The following is a 13,977-nucleotide window of genomic DNA, read 5'->3' as shown; positions in this document are numbered from 1 at the left end:
TCACCCAGTAGTGTTTTAACTACTCTCTTAGTTTCTACAGTCCAAAGAAAAAAACCCCCATCTTTTCTCTAAAACTTTAATGTCTAACAGTCCCAAGCTCCATGTTTTCAGGGAGTGAGCAAACATGTGAATGCACAAATCACGTTAAGTACTGACATTAGAAATACAACTTCTGACTAGCATGAGATAAAACCCAACTCTGCCGACACTCGCCCTTTGTTACCAATCCAGAAAAATCCTCATTTACTCTCTTATACCACTCCTCAACTTGAAAATAGTTTTATTCAGAGTTTGTTGGAATTATCTTCTAGAAGCAGCTCAGACTTTGTCAGGTTCAAACCCATGACTTGAAAAAAAACCCACAACCAACTAAACCACCAGATGAAAGCTGGAAAAGCTGTGCCTTTCCAAGAGATTTGTCTTTACCTATTTACTGACATAATGCATTGGTGCAGGAGCCATACACCACTAATACCATCGTCAATCCTTCTGTTGATCTAGCCAACCAAAATGCCAGTGAACGAGTCACTCACTATGCACCCATCCATCACAGCTGGGGCAGCAATTAACTTATCTTTCTCCAGTTCAAGAAGGTCTTGAACACTGTATTTCTTCTACTGCTACTCTTCAACATTTATTCAATGGGACAAACCAGAGCACAGTTACTCTTATCCACTATGTGTTCAATGCTCAACATAGGTCCCGTTTGCTCCAGTATATGCAAAATACTCAGGTTTCAGAGCAGGAAGTGGGGAATTCAGGTACTATCCATCCTTCAGCAATGCCACAATTAATGTAGGAGAGTTTCCTCCACTAAAATTAAGTATTACCATGACCTACATACCAGCTATTTCAACATAGGAGCATTCAGTGAAAGATACCAGAACGGAAATGTCCTAAAAAGAGAGTTCTGACTGACTACAAAAATTAAAAAGGCATTCTAAATCTCTTGCAAAATAGGAGGCAAGACTATACACCCTACTCCCTAAAACCATTTCTTCCCACTCTGGCAATTTATAAACCACTTAAGAGAACCAAGCTTAATATTTAGAGGCATAACAGTTGTGGGAAGCAGAAGCATTAAGCTTCCAAAAACAAAATACGGAAAACAAATGCATTAATCCCCAACTATTTTAATACTCATGAACTAGATTCAGAATACAGCGTTAAAAAGGAAAAAGCACAGCTTTACTTGAGCAAGGAAAGACAGTAAGAGGGTGGCAGAAAATCAGGTGAGACACAAAGGAAATTAGATCTTTGTACTAAAAGTTTTAACATAAATACAAAATTAGAGCAAAAACGGCTTTCAGCAAAGGTTTTTCAAATGTTTATCATGCGGGCCCACTGATACTTCTTTGAATTACAATAGATGCTCACCAGAGCTTTGAATATAACTGTTACTGTCCCATTTATCCACTCAAATGCTAGACTGGGGTAGAAGACAGTGTGGACGAGACAGATATGGGGAAGAGGTGGTGGAGCATTCACTGAACCTAAAAATTAATCACTGTAGGTTCCCTTTACAGCCAGGAAAAAAGCAATATTCACCCCATAACCAGCAAAGAATGAGTATCATTTTTCCACAGAACTAGACAACCTTCTAACTTTGGCATGCAGGTCTGCCAACACTTTAACATGCCCTTCACTGAATTCCTTGTTACACCTCTTCCTCCAACCATGCACATGACCCTCACTTTAAACAGCAAACACACCGTCAATACTCCTGTCTGTCCAAAGACCAAGGCTTTCTCAAACAGGCATCTCAGACTTGCAGAGCTTTGGGAAGGAGTACCTCTTGGTAAAATACTTACTTGTACAGACGATTCAAGTATGAAACATAACTCCATTTAAAAATCAATTTAAAGTTTTTTTTTTTACTCAAGTAGCAAGGTACTAACTGCTGTATTACAGACACTCACCCTAATCTTACCATTGGCATTCTTATGGGCATCCCAAAAAGCTAGTTTTCAGGAAGAAAAAGTGTAAGCATTCAGATCTGAATGAACACTAGGAGGTTTTCCTTGCTTTTATTTTTGAACATAAGCCAGCTCTGTACCAGACTGAGGTACTAAGCTTGGCAATCTCCTGAGCATACCGCATTTTGCAACTCAAACTCAAACAGATGCACCTTTAGCGTCTAACTAAGGGAGATATTGATGGTATCTTTAGTTTTCATCAAAACTAATGTTTGCGTTACAATATAGTATATTTGAAGTTTCAACCTAAATCCTAATATTATGCGCTAAAATTAACAGATATTACCATGACAAACTGACCACGGCATTTTGCGAGAATTCATATATATATTTTAAGTGTTGCGGTAATTCAAAGCTATGAAAAATATTCACAACTAAATAAAAAGCATCACAAGAAAAGCTTCCCCCATGCTCTTGGGCTGCAGCAATTTGACATTCCCATAACTTGAGAACAGGAACACAGTATTGTCTCCAATGAATTTAAAAAAGCAAACCTACCCGTATTTTTAACCCCCTCTCAAATAACTTTCATTCTGCAAGTGAAATAACCCATGTTCTGAGTCATTTCGTACTGCTCATATTCACAAGTACGATGCAAACTGAAGATATTCTGCATGTTGCCAGCAGATGGCATTAGCGAGAAATTAAATAAGCAACACATGAGCTCAGATAGTTCACAAAAACTCAGTTTCTACAAGCGCATAGTTAAACTATAATAAGGGAATCAATTATCAACCATTCTAAGCACTAGTCATTCTTCTTTAAAAAGTCCTGTCTTCCCCACCCACTCCTTTTAAATACTGTTTTGCTTCTGACCATGTAATAATAAAAGCAGGTTTTGATAACACTCAAAATACAATCAAGCCCTTTAGAATTTGGGGACATCAACCACTTTTATACAAATGTAGATACTCAAATGGAGAAGAAAAATCTCAATAAAGCTAAAATCTTCTAAGACAGGTGTGTATCCCAGCTTTCAGCTAACAGTACTTCCTGAAAACATGTCAAAATTCCAGATGAAACCTCTTGCTTCAAGCAGGATCAATCTGCCACACAACAGTTTCATAGTTGAGGTTCGTTTTCCCTTTGCACCAGCACAGTATTTGGCTGAAGATCAGATAAAAGGCAGGTTTTTCATGAAAACAGTATTTCCCATTTCTGATGGGCTTTGCTACCTAGACAACAAAGACTGAGCACTATCTTCTCTGCCAGAGTGGGTTCTGCTACCTAAGCATCTTGTAGCAGGCCATACAAGTACAGGCTGACCTGATACCATCTGTAGGAAGTGACAAGCTTCCCACTGTCCTAAAATATATATTATAATAAATAAATCCTGTTTTCAGCAACAGTCAAGGGATGACAGGTTTTCATTTATTGAAGACTGCAGCAGTAGAGCAGCACCATAAATGGCATTTCACTATGTGTAGCCTATTCTCATGCTCTAAGCTAGACCAATGCTTTTTTAAGTCAGGAAGCGCATTTTGAACCTTCCCAAATGGCTGGCTGTGCTTACTATTACAGTGTCTTTAACAGTAAGAAGTCACACATATTCATCTTTAGTAAGCCTTTCACAAATAAAGGCAAACTATGTACCTGTTCTGACTACCATGGCACTACAATGACAAATGCACCACTGGAGAGCTCATTTAGGTACAAGTAATGTAAGAGACAGAACATTTCACCAATTCAATGATCTTAAGGTCCTTTTCAACCCTACCTATTCTATGATTCTTAAGGTGTTCAATCTTCTTAATGAGAGTTAATTCTTCACGTAGCTACTTGCTATGATTATTAAGTATGTGAAACTACATAATCATGTAAACTATCCACCTTTTTAATAGGCTTATCCCTTAGATTGAAGCATAAGGAAAAACCAGCATAAGGAAAAATCTCCAGGCACTAAGAGATTGCACTGAACTAAGTATTTTCCTAGGCTCCTTCTCCTACTTAATCAGGTTTGCCACTCCCCCATTCCTGTGTTTGCTCATGCTTCAGCAACTGATGAAGCAATGTCAGACCTGTCAGTCACAGTGAAGAAATTCCAACTCCTCCCTCTTCAGAAAACCCCAGACCTTGCTCCAAGACAATTTATGATCACTATCAATACAATGTATATCCAACTTGCTACTCTCTACAAGAAAATGTACAAAACACATGTACATCACATCGATGGTGAGAAAAGGCTTACAGTGGTGTAAACTGGTAGGTTAGGGAGACACCTTTGTGTCGCACTTCAGTGACACGGCTTTTAAATTGGTGTAAGCCAATTCACACAACTACATACAACTACACATTTCTCAACATAAGTATGGCAGAGATAACAAGAATTAATCTTACTGGTAACAGTCACTTAACATCTGGAAAAAAAAAAAAAAAGTAGCTCCTAACAGGGTTGCCATGCCACAGTATCAAGCAAATAACACACTGCGAACTCTATCTTGTTTATACTAACAACTATATTTATTTTAACTTCAGCACAGCACGCTGTGTCTGTAAGGAATGTCAGCAACCTCAGGAATCATGACCTTCTCCAAACATAAAAGAAAACCACAGAAAAAGATAATGAAGAGAGCTGTGAATGGGTCACTCAAGTTAAAAAACCTTCTGCACCAAAGAAACTAGTGTTTGTGATACAAGAGATCAATAAAACAGCTTTAAAAGTTTAATGTGCCAAAAAGCTTTAAACTACATACTCTTTGCTTTCTTCAGATAAATGGTAAAGTTAGAACAGCCTCATATATAACCAAAAGCACAGGAGAGAAACATCCTTTTAAAAAGCTGTTCAAGAGTTCTGCTTGCAGTGCATAATGTTTCTTTTGGTTTGGAAGGAAAGCCATTAGCTTCTTAAACAGAGTAGTATTACTTCACAGGCTCTCTCAAGCAGAGTGTAAGGTATTTAAATTTCAGTTATTTAATTTAGTTATTTAAAAATGAAGGACCATTTTAGGAAGTTTATTTCTGATTTATGAAAGATTTCAAGCATGTATGTAAAGTTAAGTGTAATCCATTGTTTCAGCATCTGAACCAAGCAAATGCATTTTTGTGGTAACCCAAGATAAGAAGAATCTTTAACATTACTAAAGAAAGGCCCAGAGGAAGACACAGAGTACCAGCATCTCGAGTGGTTAAAAACCAAAACAGTAAGAAAAAACAAACCCAAATATACCAAAACCCAATTTAATATAAATGATTAATTTAGTGGTTTTTGTTAGATGCAAGAAACAAAGTGGTGTGTTTTTTCTGTATGCATATGCAAAGAAGCACATAAGATTAACCGTGGATTACACAAATTATCTTTAAACTATAGTATCTTTTGACACTCATCTCTTCCAAAACCACTCAACCTGTCATATATTCTACTAATACAAAAGCAACAGAGAAAAAAGAGGAAAAAAAAAATAAATCCAGATACTACTCTGAGATGTACAGGGCTCAATGGGATAAGGTACCTATGGACAGTAGTGAAAGTATAACACCACCTCGCTCTTTTACCTAAGAGTCAAGGTGTCCAAAATGCTATTTCTCTCTCATAACATTCGACAGATAAGTCAATAACACATACAGGGAAAGATGTTTGTTTGACAGGAAAAATCTCCAGTCAGAGATCAACAACACCTAAGCTCTAGCATATCCATACTCTAGAGATTCAGACAACATTAGAGAAAAAACAAAGAAAAACAATACACAAAAACCCATCCCCCTCAAAAAACAAATCTCTAACAACCCCCTCCCAAAACAAACAAAACCCCACAACCCCCCCTCAAAACTCCCAAATAACACCCCCCAACCCCAGAAATTTACTATGCTTATTTCATGTAAAGGAAGTTCCCTGAATTCACGATTTCATTAGCTCTTTTTAATCCTTTATAACCAGTCACTAACTGAGATGATTAACAAGTAAATTTCTACTAGCTTTTCAACATAAAAACTTTGGGAAGACATGGTATTAGACAATTCAGCTAAGCCAAACATTTTAAGTGTGAAAAGCAAGTGAGGTAGCATCTGTATTTCTGATAAGCAAGGAAAATCTGCATCTGTAGAACACTTCAGCTTCTCTTCTTTGCTCCTCCTGAAGAGGGGAAAACTGACAAAGATTCAACAAAACTAAAGAGATTCCTAAGGCCTCTCTTCCAACTGTATGCAAAAAATACTCATGGCAGGGGAGGAAGAAAACGTTAAGAAAACTTACAACTTATGTTCACATACTTACTCTGAGCCTGCAGCCATTTCCAAATAAGAAGTATCTGCTGTGTCAACCCCCAATGGGATCACTATGCTCATGACGTTCGTTTCTGATAAATTCGATTACTACGGAGTCCTATGCATTGGTATCCAAAACACTGGGGCATGCCAGCCACAGTGCTCATTGCAAACATCTAAGTGCATCCACAAACCCTGTTAAAACAAAAACAACAAAAGAAAGCAAAAGATTGAGCCAGTTCCTTTTAAAACCAGGAAATTTTACATCACATGTTTTTTAACAAAATAATCACTTTTATCTTTCACAATGATCTCACCAGTTTTATTTTACACAAGCAAAAGGAAAAGAAAACATTCTATCTTCTTCAAAAGTTAATTTCAAATACACTTAAAGAGTGTGATGATCTTATGGACTGAACTTGATATTACAAACTGACAAAAATAATCATTTAAATTGGTGAATGAAAGAAAATAAAATCATTCATCACATTCAGTGAGGTGACAAAGACTCAGCAGACTTAATGAATGCAAAGTACATTTCCTTACTGCTCTGTGCTGACAGAGCCTCATTGCTGTACCTTTCAATAGAAACCTGGTTACAGAATTTTTCAAGTATTTCTTCGCATTGTCCACTTGTTTTGCACTTAGAACATCAAAAGTTCTAAGAAACAGCAAAGAAAAAAACCCCAAAAGAAAAACCAAAAAAAAACAACCCCCCACAACTTTCAATGTCCCTAATACTAAGGATTTCAAAAGAAATAATGTCATAACTTCCATTCAGTATTTTTTAAAAAACAAAATCATTCTAATGATTCACAATAATAGAAGAAAACAATTTTCATCCCATTTTAATAGATCACCATCAGAAGATATTATACCCATTGAGTGCCACTGTTAGAAGTGATTTTTTTTTAAAGTAGTAAACTAAAAAGAATCAGTAGCAGTTCTTTATTGTAGAGCAAAGCTACAATCCACTTGACTGTCACAAGCAAACACAACAATCCTACCTGTATGTCAGTTACTACTTGTCTCCCACTCCCTGAGTAGGACAGAACACCCAACCAAGCCTAAGAGAGATATACACAGCACCTCAGCTGTCCCTACTCACAGATCAGCAAACTAATGCACTTTTACAGCCTAATATAGACAAAGTTTTACACAAGTTACTAGGTAACTGAAGCAAAATACCCCCATCTTCAGTAGCTGCATAATGCATAAGTGCAAACTCCCCCCAGAATGTCAGAATTTCAAGAACACAGACCACTTCACAATGAAGCACATACAGTGCCTAATACACTTCCCCCATCTGACAAAGTGTAGTATCTTAGCTGCAAGTTTGCAAAAGCCCAGCAGTTTTGAGATGAACATATTTTAACACACTCATCCTTGCCAAACACTAGATTGCCAAGAAAAACACACCTAACAACCCTGCAGTAAAAAATGGGGCACTTACAAAAGGGAAATCACAAAAGCATTGTGGACTTAAATCTGAATTTGCATCTTCTATTGACAAAGTCAGTATCTTCAGGATGATGCAGTGGCATCTACAAGGCATCTCTAAGGTATGAACTAGCAGCAAGTCTTCATCTAACTTCCTAAAAAATCTATCTCACTACCGAAGCCTGACAATTAACATCAAACATCTTGACATGCTCTGAAGTGCCTAAGCCTCATTCTCCCTCTAGACAGCATAAGTTGTGTCTTGGTCCCATTACACAAGTCACCAAATACAATCAACTGGAAAGCAATCAGGCCGTTGGGTTATCTTACTTTCCTCATTTAAACACTGAACATTTTCTTATCAAATACCACAAATGTCAAACTGTGTCACTAGCTATGCATAAAGTTAAGGGGAAACCATATTATTTTCAAGAATAAGCAGGAAGAAAAGCCTGTTAAACCAAAAGCAGGTATAGATTATTATTAGTAGCAGGCATAAAAAAAATCACAAGCACCCGTTAACAGTTTAAGTGACCACTCATTCTGCCACCACAGTTTACTCAAAACAGACCCTTGAATAGCCTCATCTACAACTTAGAGGAAACATCAACTTACCATTTTGCTCTCCTGAAAAAGTCAAAAATTTATATTAATTCCTACCCAATAACTGAAAGGAAACCATCGACTTAGTCCACATAAATCAGTTATCACAGGTTAAGGGCTGTTCCACTGCCATCTGCACCCATGCTAACAAATCATCACCGCAACAGATTTTATTTTATGCTTGTTCTTAGATAATTTTGAAAACCAGTTTTTGTGCGCTTCCAAGTAGTAGGTCTAAAAGACATCATGGACACCACTGCCTGGGATCGAGATCCTCACTTAAGACGTTCTTCACACTTAAAATCGATTTTGGTGGTGGCATTGTTTTTCTTAATTGAATGTTCTTCAAATGCTTCTGACGAGGTAGAGTAACAACTGGAAATTAAAGTAGGCAAAAATGCCTGGGAGGCTGATGGAAGTGAAGAACCTGCCTTAAGACAGCTGCCTCATGGGCTATGACATCTGCAAACTTACATAAACAACTGAGGTTACAAAGTATATTCAAGTGACCTTCACTGTCAACACAGAAAGATGCAGTTATCACATCTGAGAATCAAGTGAAATTTGCCTGGATTAAGTAATGCAGAGGAAAAAAAGAGCACTGTGTGGATGTTTTTAGAGCTGTGTATAGACAGCAAATTAATATAAGAATGCCATCATCTCTGATCAAGCAAATACATCGCCACTCTTGTAAGGAAAAAAAAAAAACAACAACAACAAAAAGGGAGGGGGGACAGAGCCAAAATAAACTTCAATCTACTGAAATACAGCATTAAGCCTTAGTCAGAATTCACTCAAAAATTCTAAGACTAATCTATACCAAATAAAACCAGAGACTTGACGAAAAATTCATTTTGCGAAACAGCGTTAAACAGAAGTTGTTTCATCTAAAAGGAAGCAGAACATGATTGTAATACCACCACACTATTATTTACCACCTTAAGTTTTCAGGTCTTCACCATGCTCACAGAAGCACAAAACCCTCCAATGCTCTTCCTCTGCCTCGAGTTAAGAGGAAAGGAGGCAGTCTCCAGCTCACAATACCTACACAGACAAATTAACTCAAACATAGCTCATTATTTATGAGCAGAAACCCTCAACAAATTCCCACAATGGGGACGGGGGGAGAGCCAGGTTAAACTCATTACATGACACCCACTTATTAACAGAACTGTGACCTTACAGGCCCTCCAACCATGAACTCACCAGCGATGTCAGATTTGGGATGAAAGCTATCTTGTCACGACACACTAAAACATTCCCAGCATTTTTATTGGATTATACTACAAAAATTGCAAAGTTCAGAACAGCAAATAACATAACCACTGGGGATCCTTCTTCCTTACCCATTTTTAAAGTGATTGCTTCTCCTTTGAAGCTTGGTACTTAGATGAGTCATAAAAATACTATCTGCTATCATAATATGGCACTTTCCAATTTCTGCAAGTACCTATCTACTTCAAATCATTATTCTTTCACAACTCTGACAATCTGTCACCCACGGCCTTTAAGAAACTGTTTTCATAGGTGCATTTCATTTAAATGATTGGCCAGGAGGAGTGAAGGGTGCCAGAGAAGTCTTCCTACAATCTAAGCAGATTATACACACCTTACTGTTTATTAAAGTCTTTCTTCAAGCATTACACTAATTTGAAAGTTAGAAAGACCACACTGGTTTGTCCAGTTAATTTTAGGGTCACATAGTTCAAAAGACATTATATAAAAATTGCTGGTCCAATGATCAGCACTTTGTTGGGCAAAGCAGCCCATCTACTGCACCTCAATCTCAACAGTAGAGGCCCCTCAATTTTGTTAGGGCCCACTCTACTCTGTAAGCTTTGAAAGAATTTTGGCAATTTCTTCGATTCATTAGATTTCTTCATTATCATCCTACCAGCACAACTTCATTGTATGAAAACACATTCCTTATTGGAAGAAATTTTGCTTTTATTTAATTGCAATTAAAAAGTTTATCTTCCCCTAATAATATGATTTTTCTCGGGGAAGGGGAAGAGGGAAGGGGAGAACAAAACCAGAAACACACCAAACCACTTTCATTCAATCTTGTTAAAGCTTTTATCTTATACAAGATCAACCTTCTGCAAGGAACCTATCACACTTTACCATTCAATCACATTGGTTTACATTTTCTGTGGCAGTTCCTGTTGTCTCTAGAGAATACACAGGAGCTTTCTGACTTAACAGCCACATCTAGTCTAAAACATTTGAAGCCTCACCATACTTCTCATGATCCTCTTCGTTTATGATACCAGAACAACTTCTTTTAAATTAATTGTGTTTTAACAACAGAAGTGTAAAAGCACAATACATTCCAGATTATTGATGTGCGGCTTTGTACGAAGAACATCATTTATGCACTAAACAACAGAAAATAACTTACATATTATCTCTGAGTTATTCCACTTATACAACAGTATTCTGTGGTCTAACAAAGACCACATGTTTCCTTCCTGCCATGTCCTTTTAAGATCAATTGTGTGACAGCAGAACTAAAGACTTCACTTTTTCCCTAGAACATGGAGGAGGGGAAAAAAATAAAAAAATAAAGGGCTCAGCTCTTGAATCAGAAAGTAAATGGGTAATCTCCTGAAATTACATCTGTATTTTTGAACCTAATCCTAGAGTCCAAACATTCAAAACAAAATCGAGTTGCTACAATCAGATGTTGGCAGAAAGGAACTCAAAGCCTACTTTATCAGCATGTCTTTTTTTCCCCTCCTTCCACTTGCTTCTTGTAGGACCATCAAAAGATATCTAAAACAGTTTCAGGAAACAAGCGGATGACAGATCACCTAGACAGAAAGCACACTTGAAAAATAAGAACTTGAAGTCTAGCCAGACTGTCCAGATGACTCCAAGGTGGTTTTATAATCCCAGCTATCAATCATCCTCTAAGTGTCAAGAGTCCAGACAAATTCTTTCACAGCATTTTCCATGTCACTTTCTTTTCGTTTCTTCTTTGGTTTTTGTTGGGGTTTTTTGTGGGGTTTTGCTTGGTTTTGGGTTTTTTTCCTAAGAAGGTAGGAAAACTATTTTTTAAAAACATCTAGCTACTTGCATTTTCTTTTATACATTCAGAAACTGAATTCCCAGTACTTACATTCAAACAGAAAGTATCAGTATAAATCTGATCAGAAAACTCTGACTTACTTTTATTTTTATTAATCATGAAGCATATTTTTCAAGCCAGAAGAAACCAAACATTACTGGGAACAGTACAACACACAGTTACATGCTACACTGATAGCTCACCTATGCAAGACATTTAATCTTTTTTAAGGGAGAGGGAAGAGGAAATAGAACAAAGCAGGCTGTTAGAATCTATGCAGTACATGCAAGAATACTAAAGCTCTCATCTGGGGATGCAAAGCTTCATAACAATCAAAGATAAGAGGTTGTGGCAGCACTGGTAACAACATTTTTGCCTTAATGATAAAAAACTTATGGAAAACCTAATATATCAAGATAATATCATATACTTTTTACAATAAGGTGGGGTATTTGTTTGTTTCTGGCTTTTTTTAAATTCAGATTTACCCCTAACAAGAAAACGGGGGGGGGGGGGTATGTGAGAAATCTGGTTTTACTATTCTTCTTAGTACATCTGACAGCTTTTACACAGACAGTGTCGTTGTTCCTTGTCTTTCCCCATAAATCAATTTCCACATTCTATTGTCACGTGATAGATACTGAAGACAAAAAGCATTTAGCAGTTTGGGAAAAAAAATCCACTATAAAAGTCAGGAATAGAACTCAAATACAACATTGTTTTCTAATTTATAAAAGGACATCAGTGAAATGAAGTTTACAATTAAATTCTTTTTTCAAAGAATTTTTCCCACACTCACACAGTTCAAATCAAAGAATTTTTCCCACACTCAAAGCACTACACTAATTTTGGTTAGCTCATCACTAAATCAATTCAAGTGTCTCACATCACTAGGCATTACAAAAATGTTGAGTCCTTTTGTTCCTGTTTTTAGACTTCAACATGCACCTGAAGTTGTTCAAAAAGTTCTTCTAGTAACTGCCTCTCAGCCACCACCCACTGACAATACAAGATAAATAATGATTAGATTTTATATTGATGAATGAGTCTTTACCTCAACATCCTTAACTCATGTCACTGCAGAAAGATTAAAAAACTACCATTACTATATTATGTCTGCTCTGCATCTTCAAGGTCTGTACACAAAATACAAATACGTAAAAGGTGAAAGTGATACTTTACCCATATTTAGTAAACTGAGTAACAGAGAGTAATTATCACTCCTGAACATCTGAAAAGTTACAGCTTGTGTTTCCCAACTTGGAGAAACAGGTAGTTCACCCCATGTTTAAGCACCTGAGCACAAGTACAGAAAAGGCTCTCTTCTGGTGAATTTGCTAAACTAAGAGTACTGGTAAGACTACTGACTCACACCCTTTAAATATGGGGGGGGAGGGGAAGTAACAATTTCCTGGAGCAGTATCTAAGTATCAGAATACACTCAGTATGCACATAAAGATTCATTCTTAAGGGATGCACACAAATCTAAGGGAATTAACTTGAAGCTTACTGGAACAAGCAGATGAAATTGCTGAAACAAAGTGATCTGTACAGTCCATTTTCCACTTGTGCATGGACAGTGAAAGAAGAGGAAGGATACAGAATTGATCAGATTTACAGACAGAAATGATTCAGATGTAAAATACACAAACTAGTTGCATGACGGTCTTGAGTCAAGCAAGACATTTCAGTTCAACCAGCACACGATTCTAATCTGGTTGTAACTTCAAGTCAATTTGAATGTAAAAGCAACCTACCTGTACTCAAACTGCACTAAGCCTAAACTAAAACTCCAATTTCCATTTGCTCCCAGTAGAAAAGTTATGCTACTGTGGGTTCAGGTTGGCTCCAGAGCCACACAGGATCACTCTGAAACTAACTACAGTTTCCCATGTCAACAGGGTCTTTCAGGCAAGACACAAACATTTCCAAGCTCATACTACTGCTTTCAGACATCTGCTGACTCCTGCTGACCTTGGTGTCAGTGGTTCATACAAGTCATCTCAGGTAATAGAGACAGATGACCAAAAGGTAATATTCTGTTTGATCTTCTTACCACATCAGGAAGTATGGTCTACAAGGTGTGCTGGTGCCTTTCTTGCCCTTAAAAATGCCTTTTTTTTTTATAAGGGAGGGTGGATAAAAACATATTTGAAGTACTGACGCTCCATACAGCACACAGGAATGCATTTATGTACCTTAAAACTGAGATACCAAATCAAGCCTACTACATACACTGGAAAAAGGGAGAAACAGAATTTAGAGGACAAACACTTAAAACCATCTTCTATGACTAAACTGCCTTTTTTTGAGCACACAATCTAAACATTCTTCTCTTCCCTCCCCCCAATTACATCATACGTGTATACACATTTTGCAATCATTAGCAGAAGCAATTCTTGTCATGCCTTCCTTCAGATTTACAGGCCAACAATTCTAACCTGTGGTCATGGGAACCATCCTTCCCACAAAGAAATCCACAAAAAGGGACCTAAGAAAAGTCAATATACCTATGCCCTAGCACAATCTATACAGGAGAAATCTAAGTAAAAATGCACCTATCAATACAGTGTGTTGTAGTCCACAAATCCAGTGTGAAAACTTCTGTCCTGAACTGTCACAGAGCCAACAAACTGAGCTTTCCCACTTGGCTTCCCCGCCAACAATTTTTTTTTTTCCAGTATTTTT

General features: G+C 37.2%; 1 protein-coding gene across 12 annotated transcripts in view; it reads right to left on the bottom strand.

Moving 5' to 3' along the window:
* KMT2E (lysine methyltransferase 2E (inactive)) overlaps positions 1 to 13,977 on the bottom strand; it is a 59,493-nt gene that overhangs the window by 35,311 nt on the left and 10,205 nt on the right. For all 12 annotated transcript variants that reach the window (XM_030478844.1, XM_030478847.1, XM_032919796.1 and 9 more), the window contains one exon: positions 6,187 to 6,371. In XM_030478844.1, the coding sequence (XP_030334704.1) occupies positions 6,187 to 6,257 (71 nt within the window). In that variant the 5' untranslated portion in view covers positions 6,258 to 6,371. The remainder of the gene's footprint in view (positions 1 to 6,186; positions 6,372 to 13,977) is intronic.

This window comes from Strigops habroptila, chromosome 3 (assembly GCF_004027225.2).
Source record: "Strigops habroptila isolate Jane chromosome 3, bStrHab1.2.pri, whole genome shotgun sequence".
In the NCBI taxonomy this organism is placed as follows: Eukaryota; Metazoa; Chordata; class Aves; order Psittaciformes; family Psittacidae; genus Strigops; species Strigops habroptila.
This window is presented reverse-complemented; position numbering and strand designations above follow the sequence as displayed.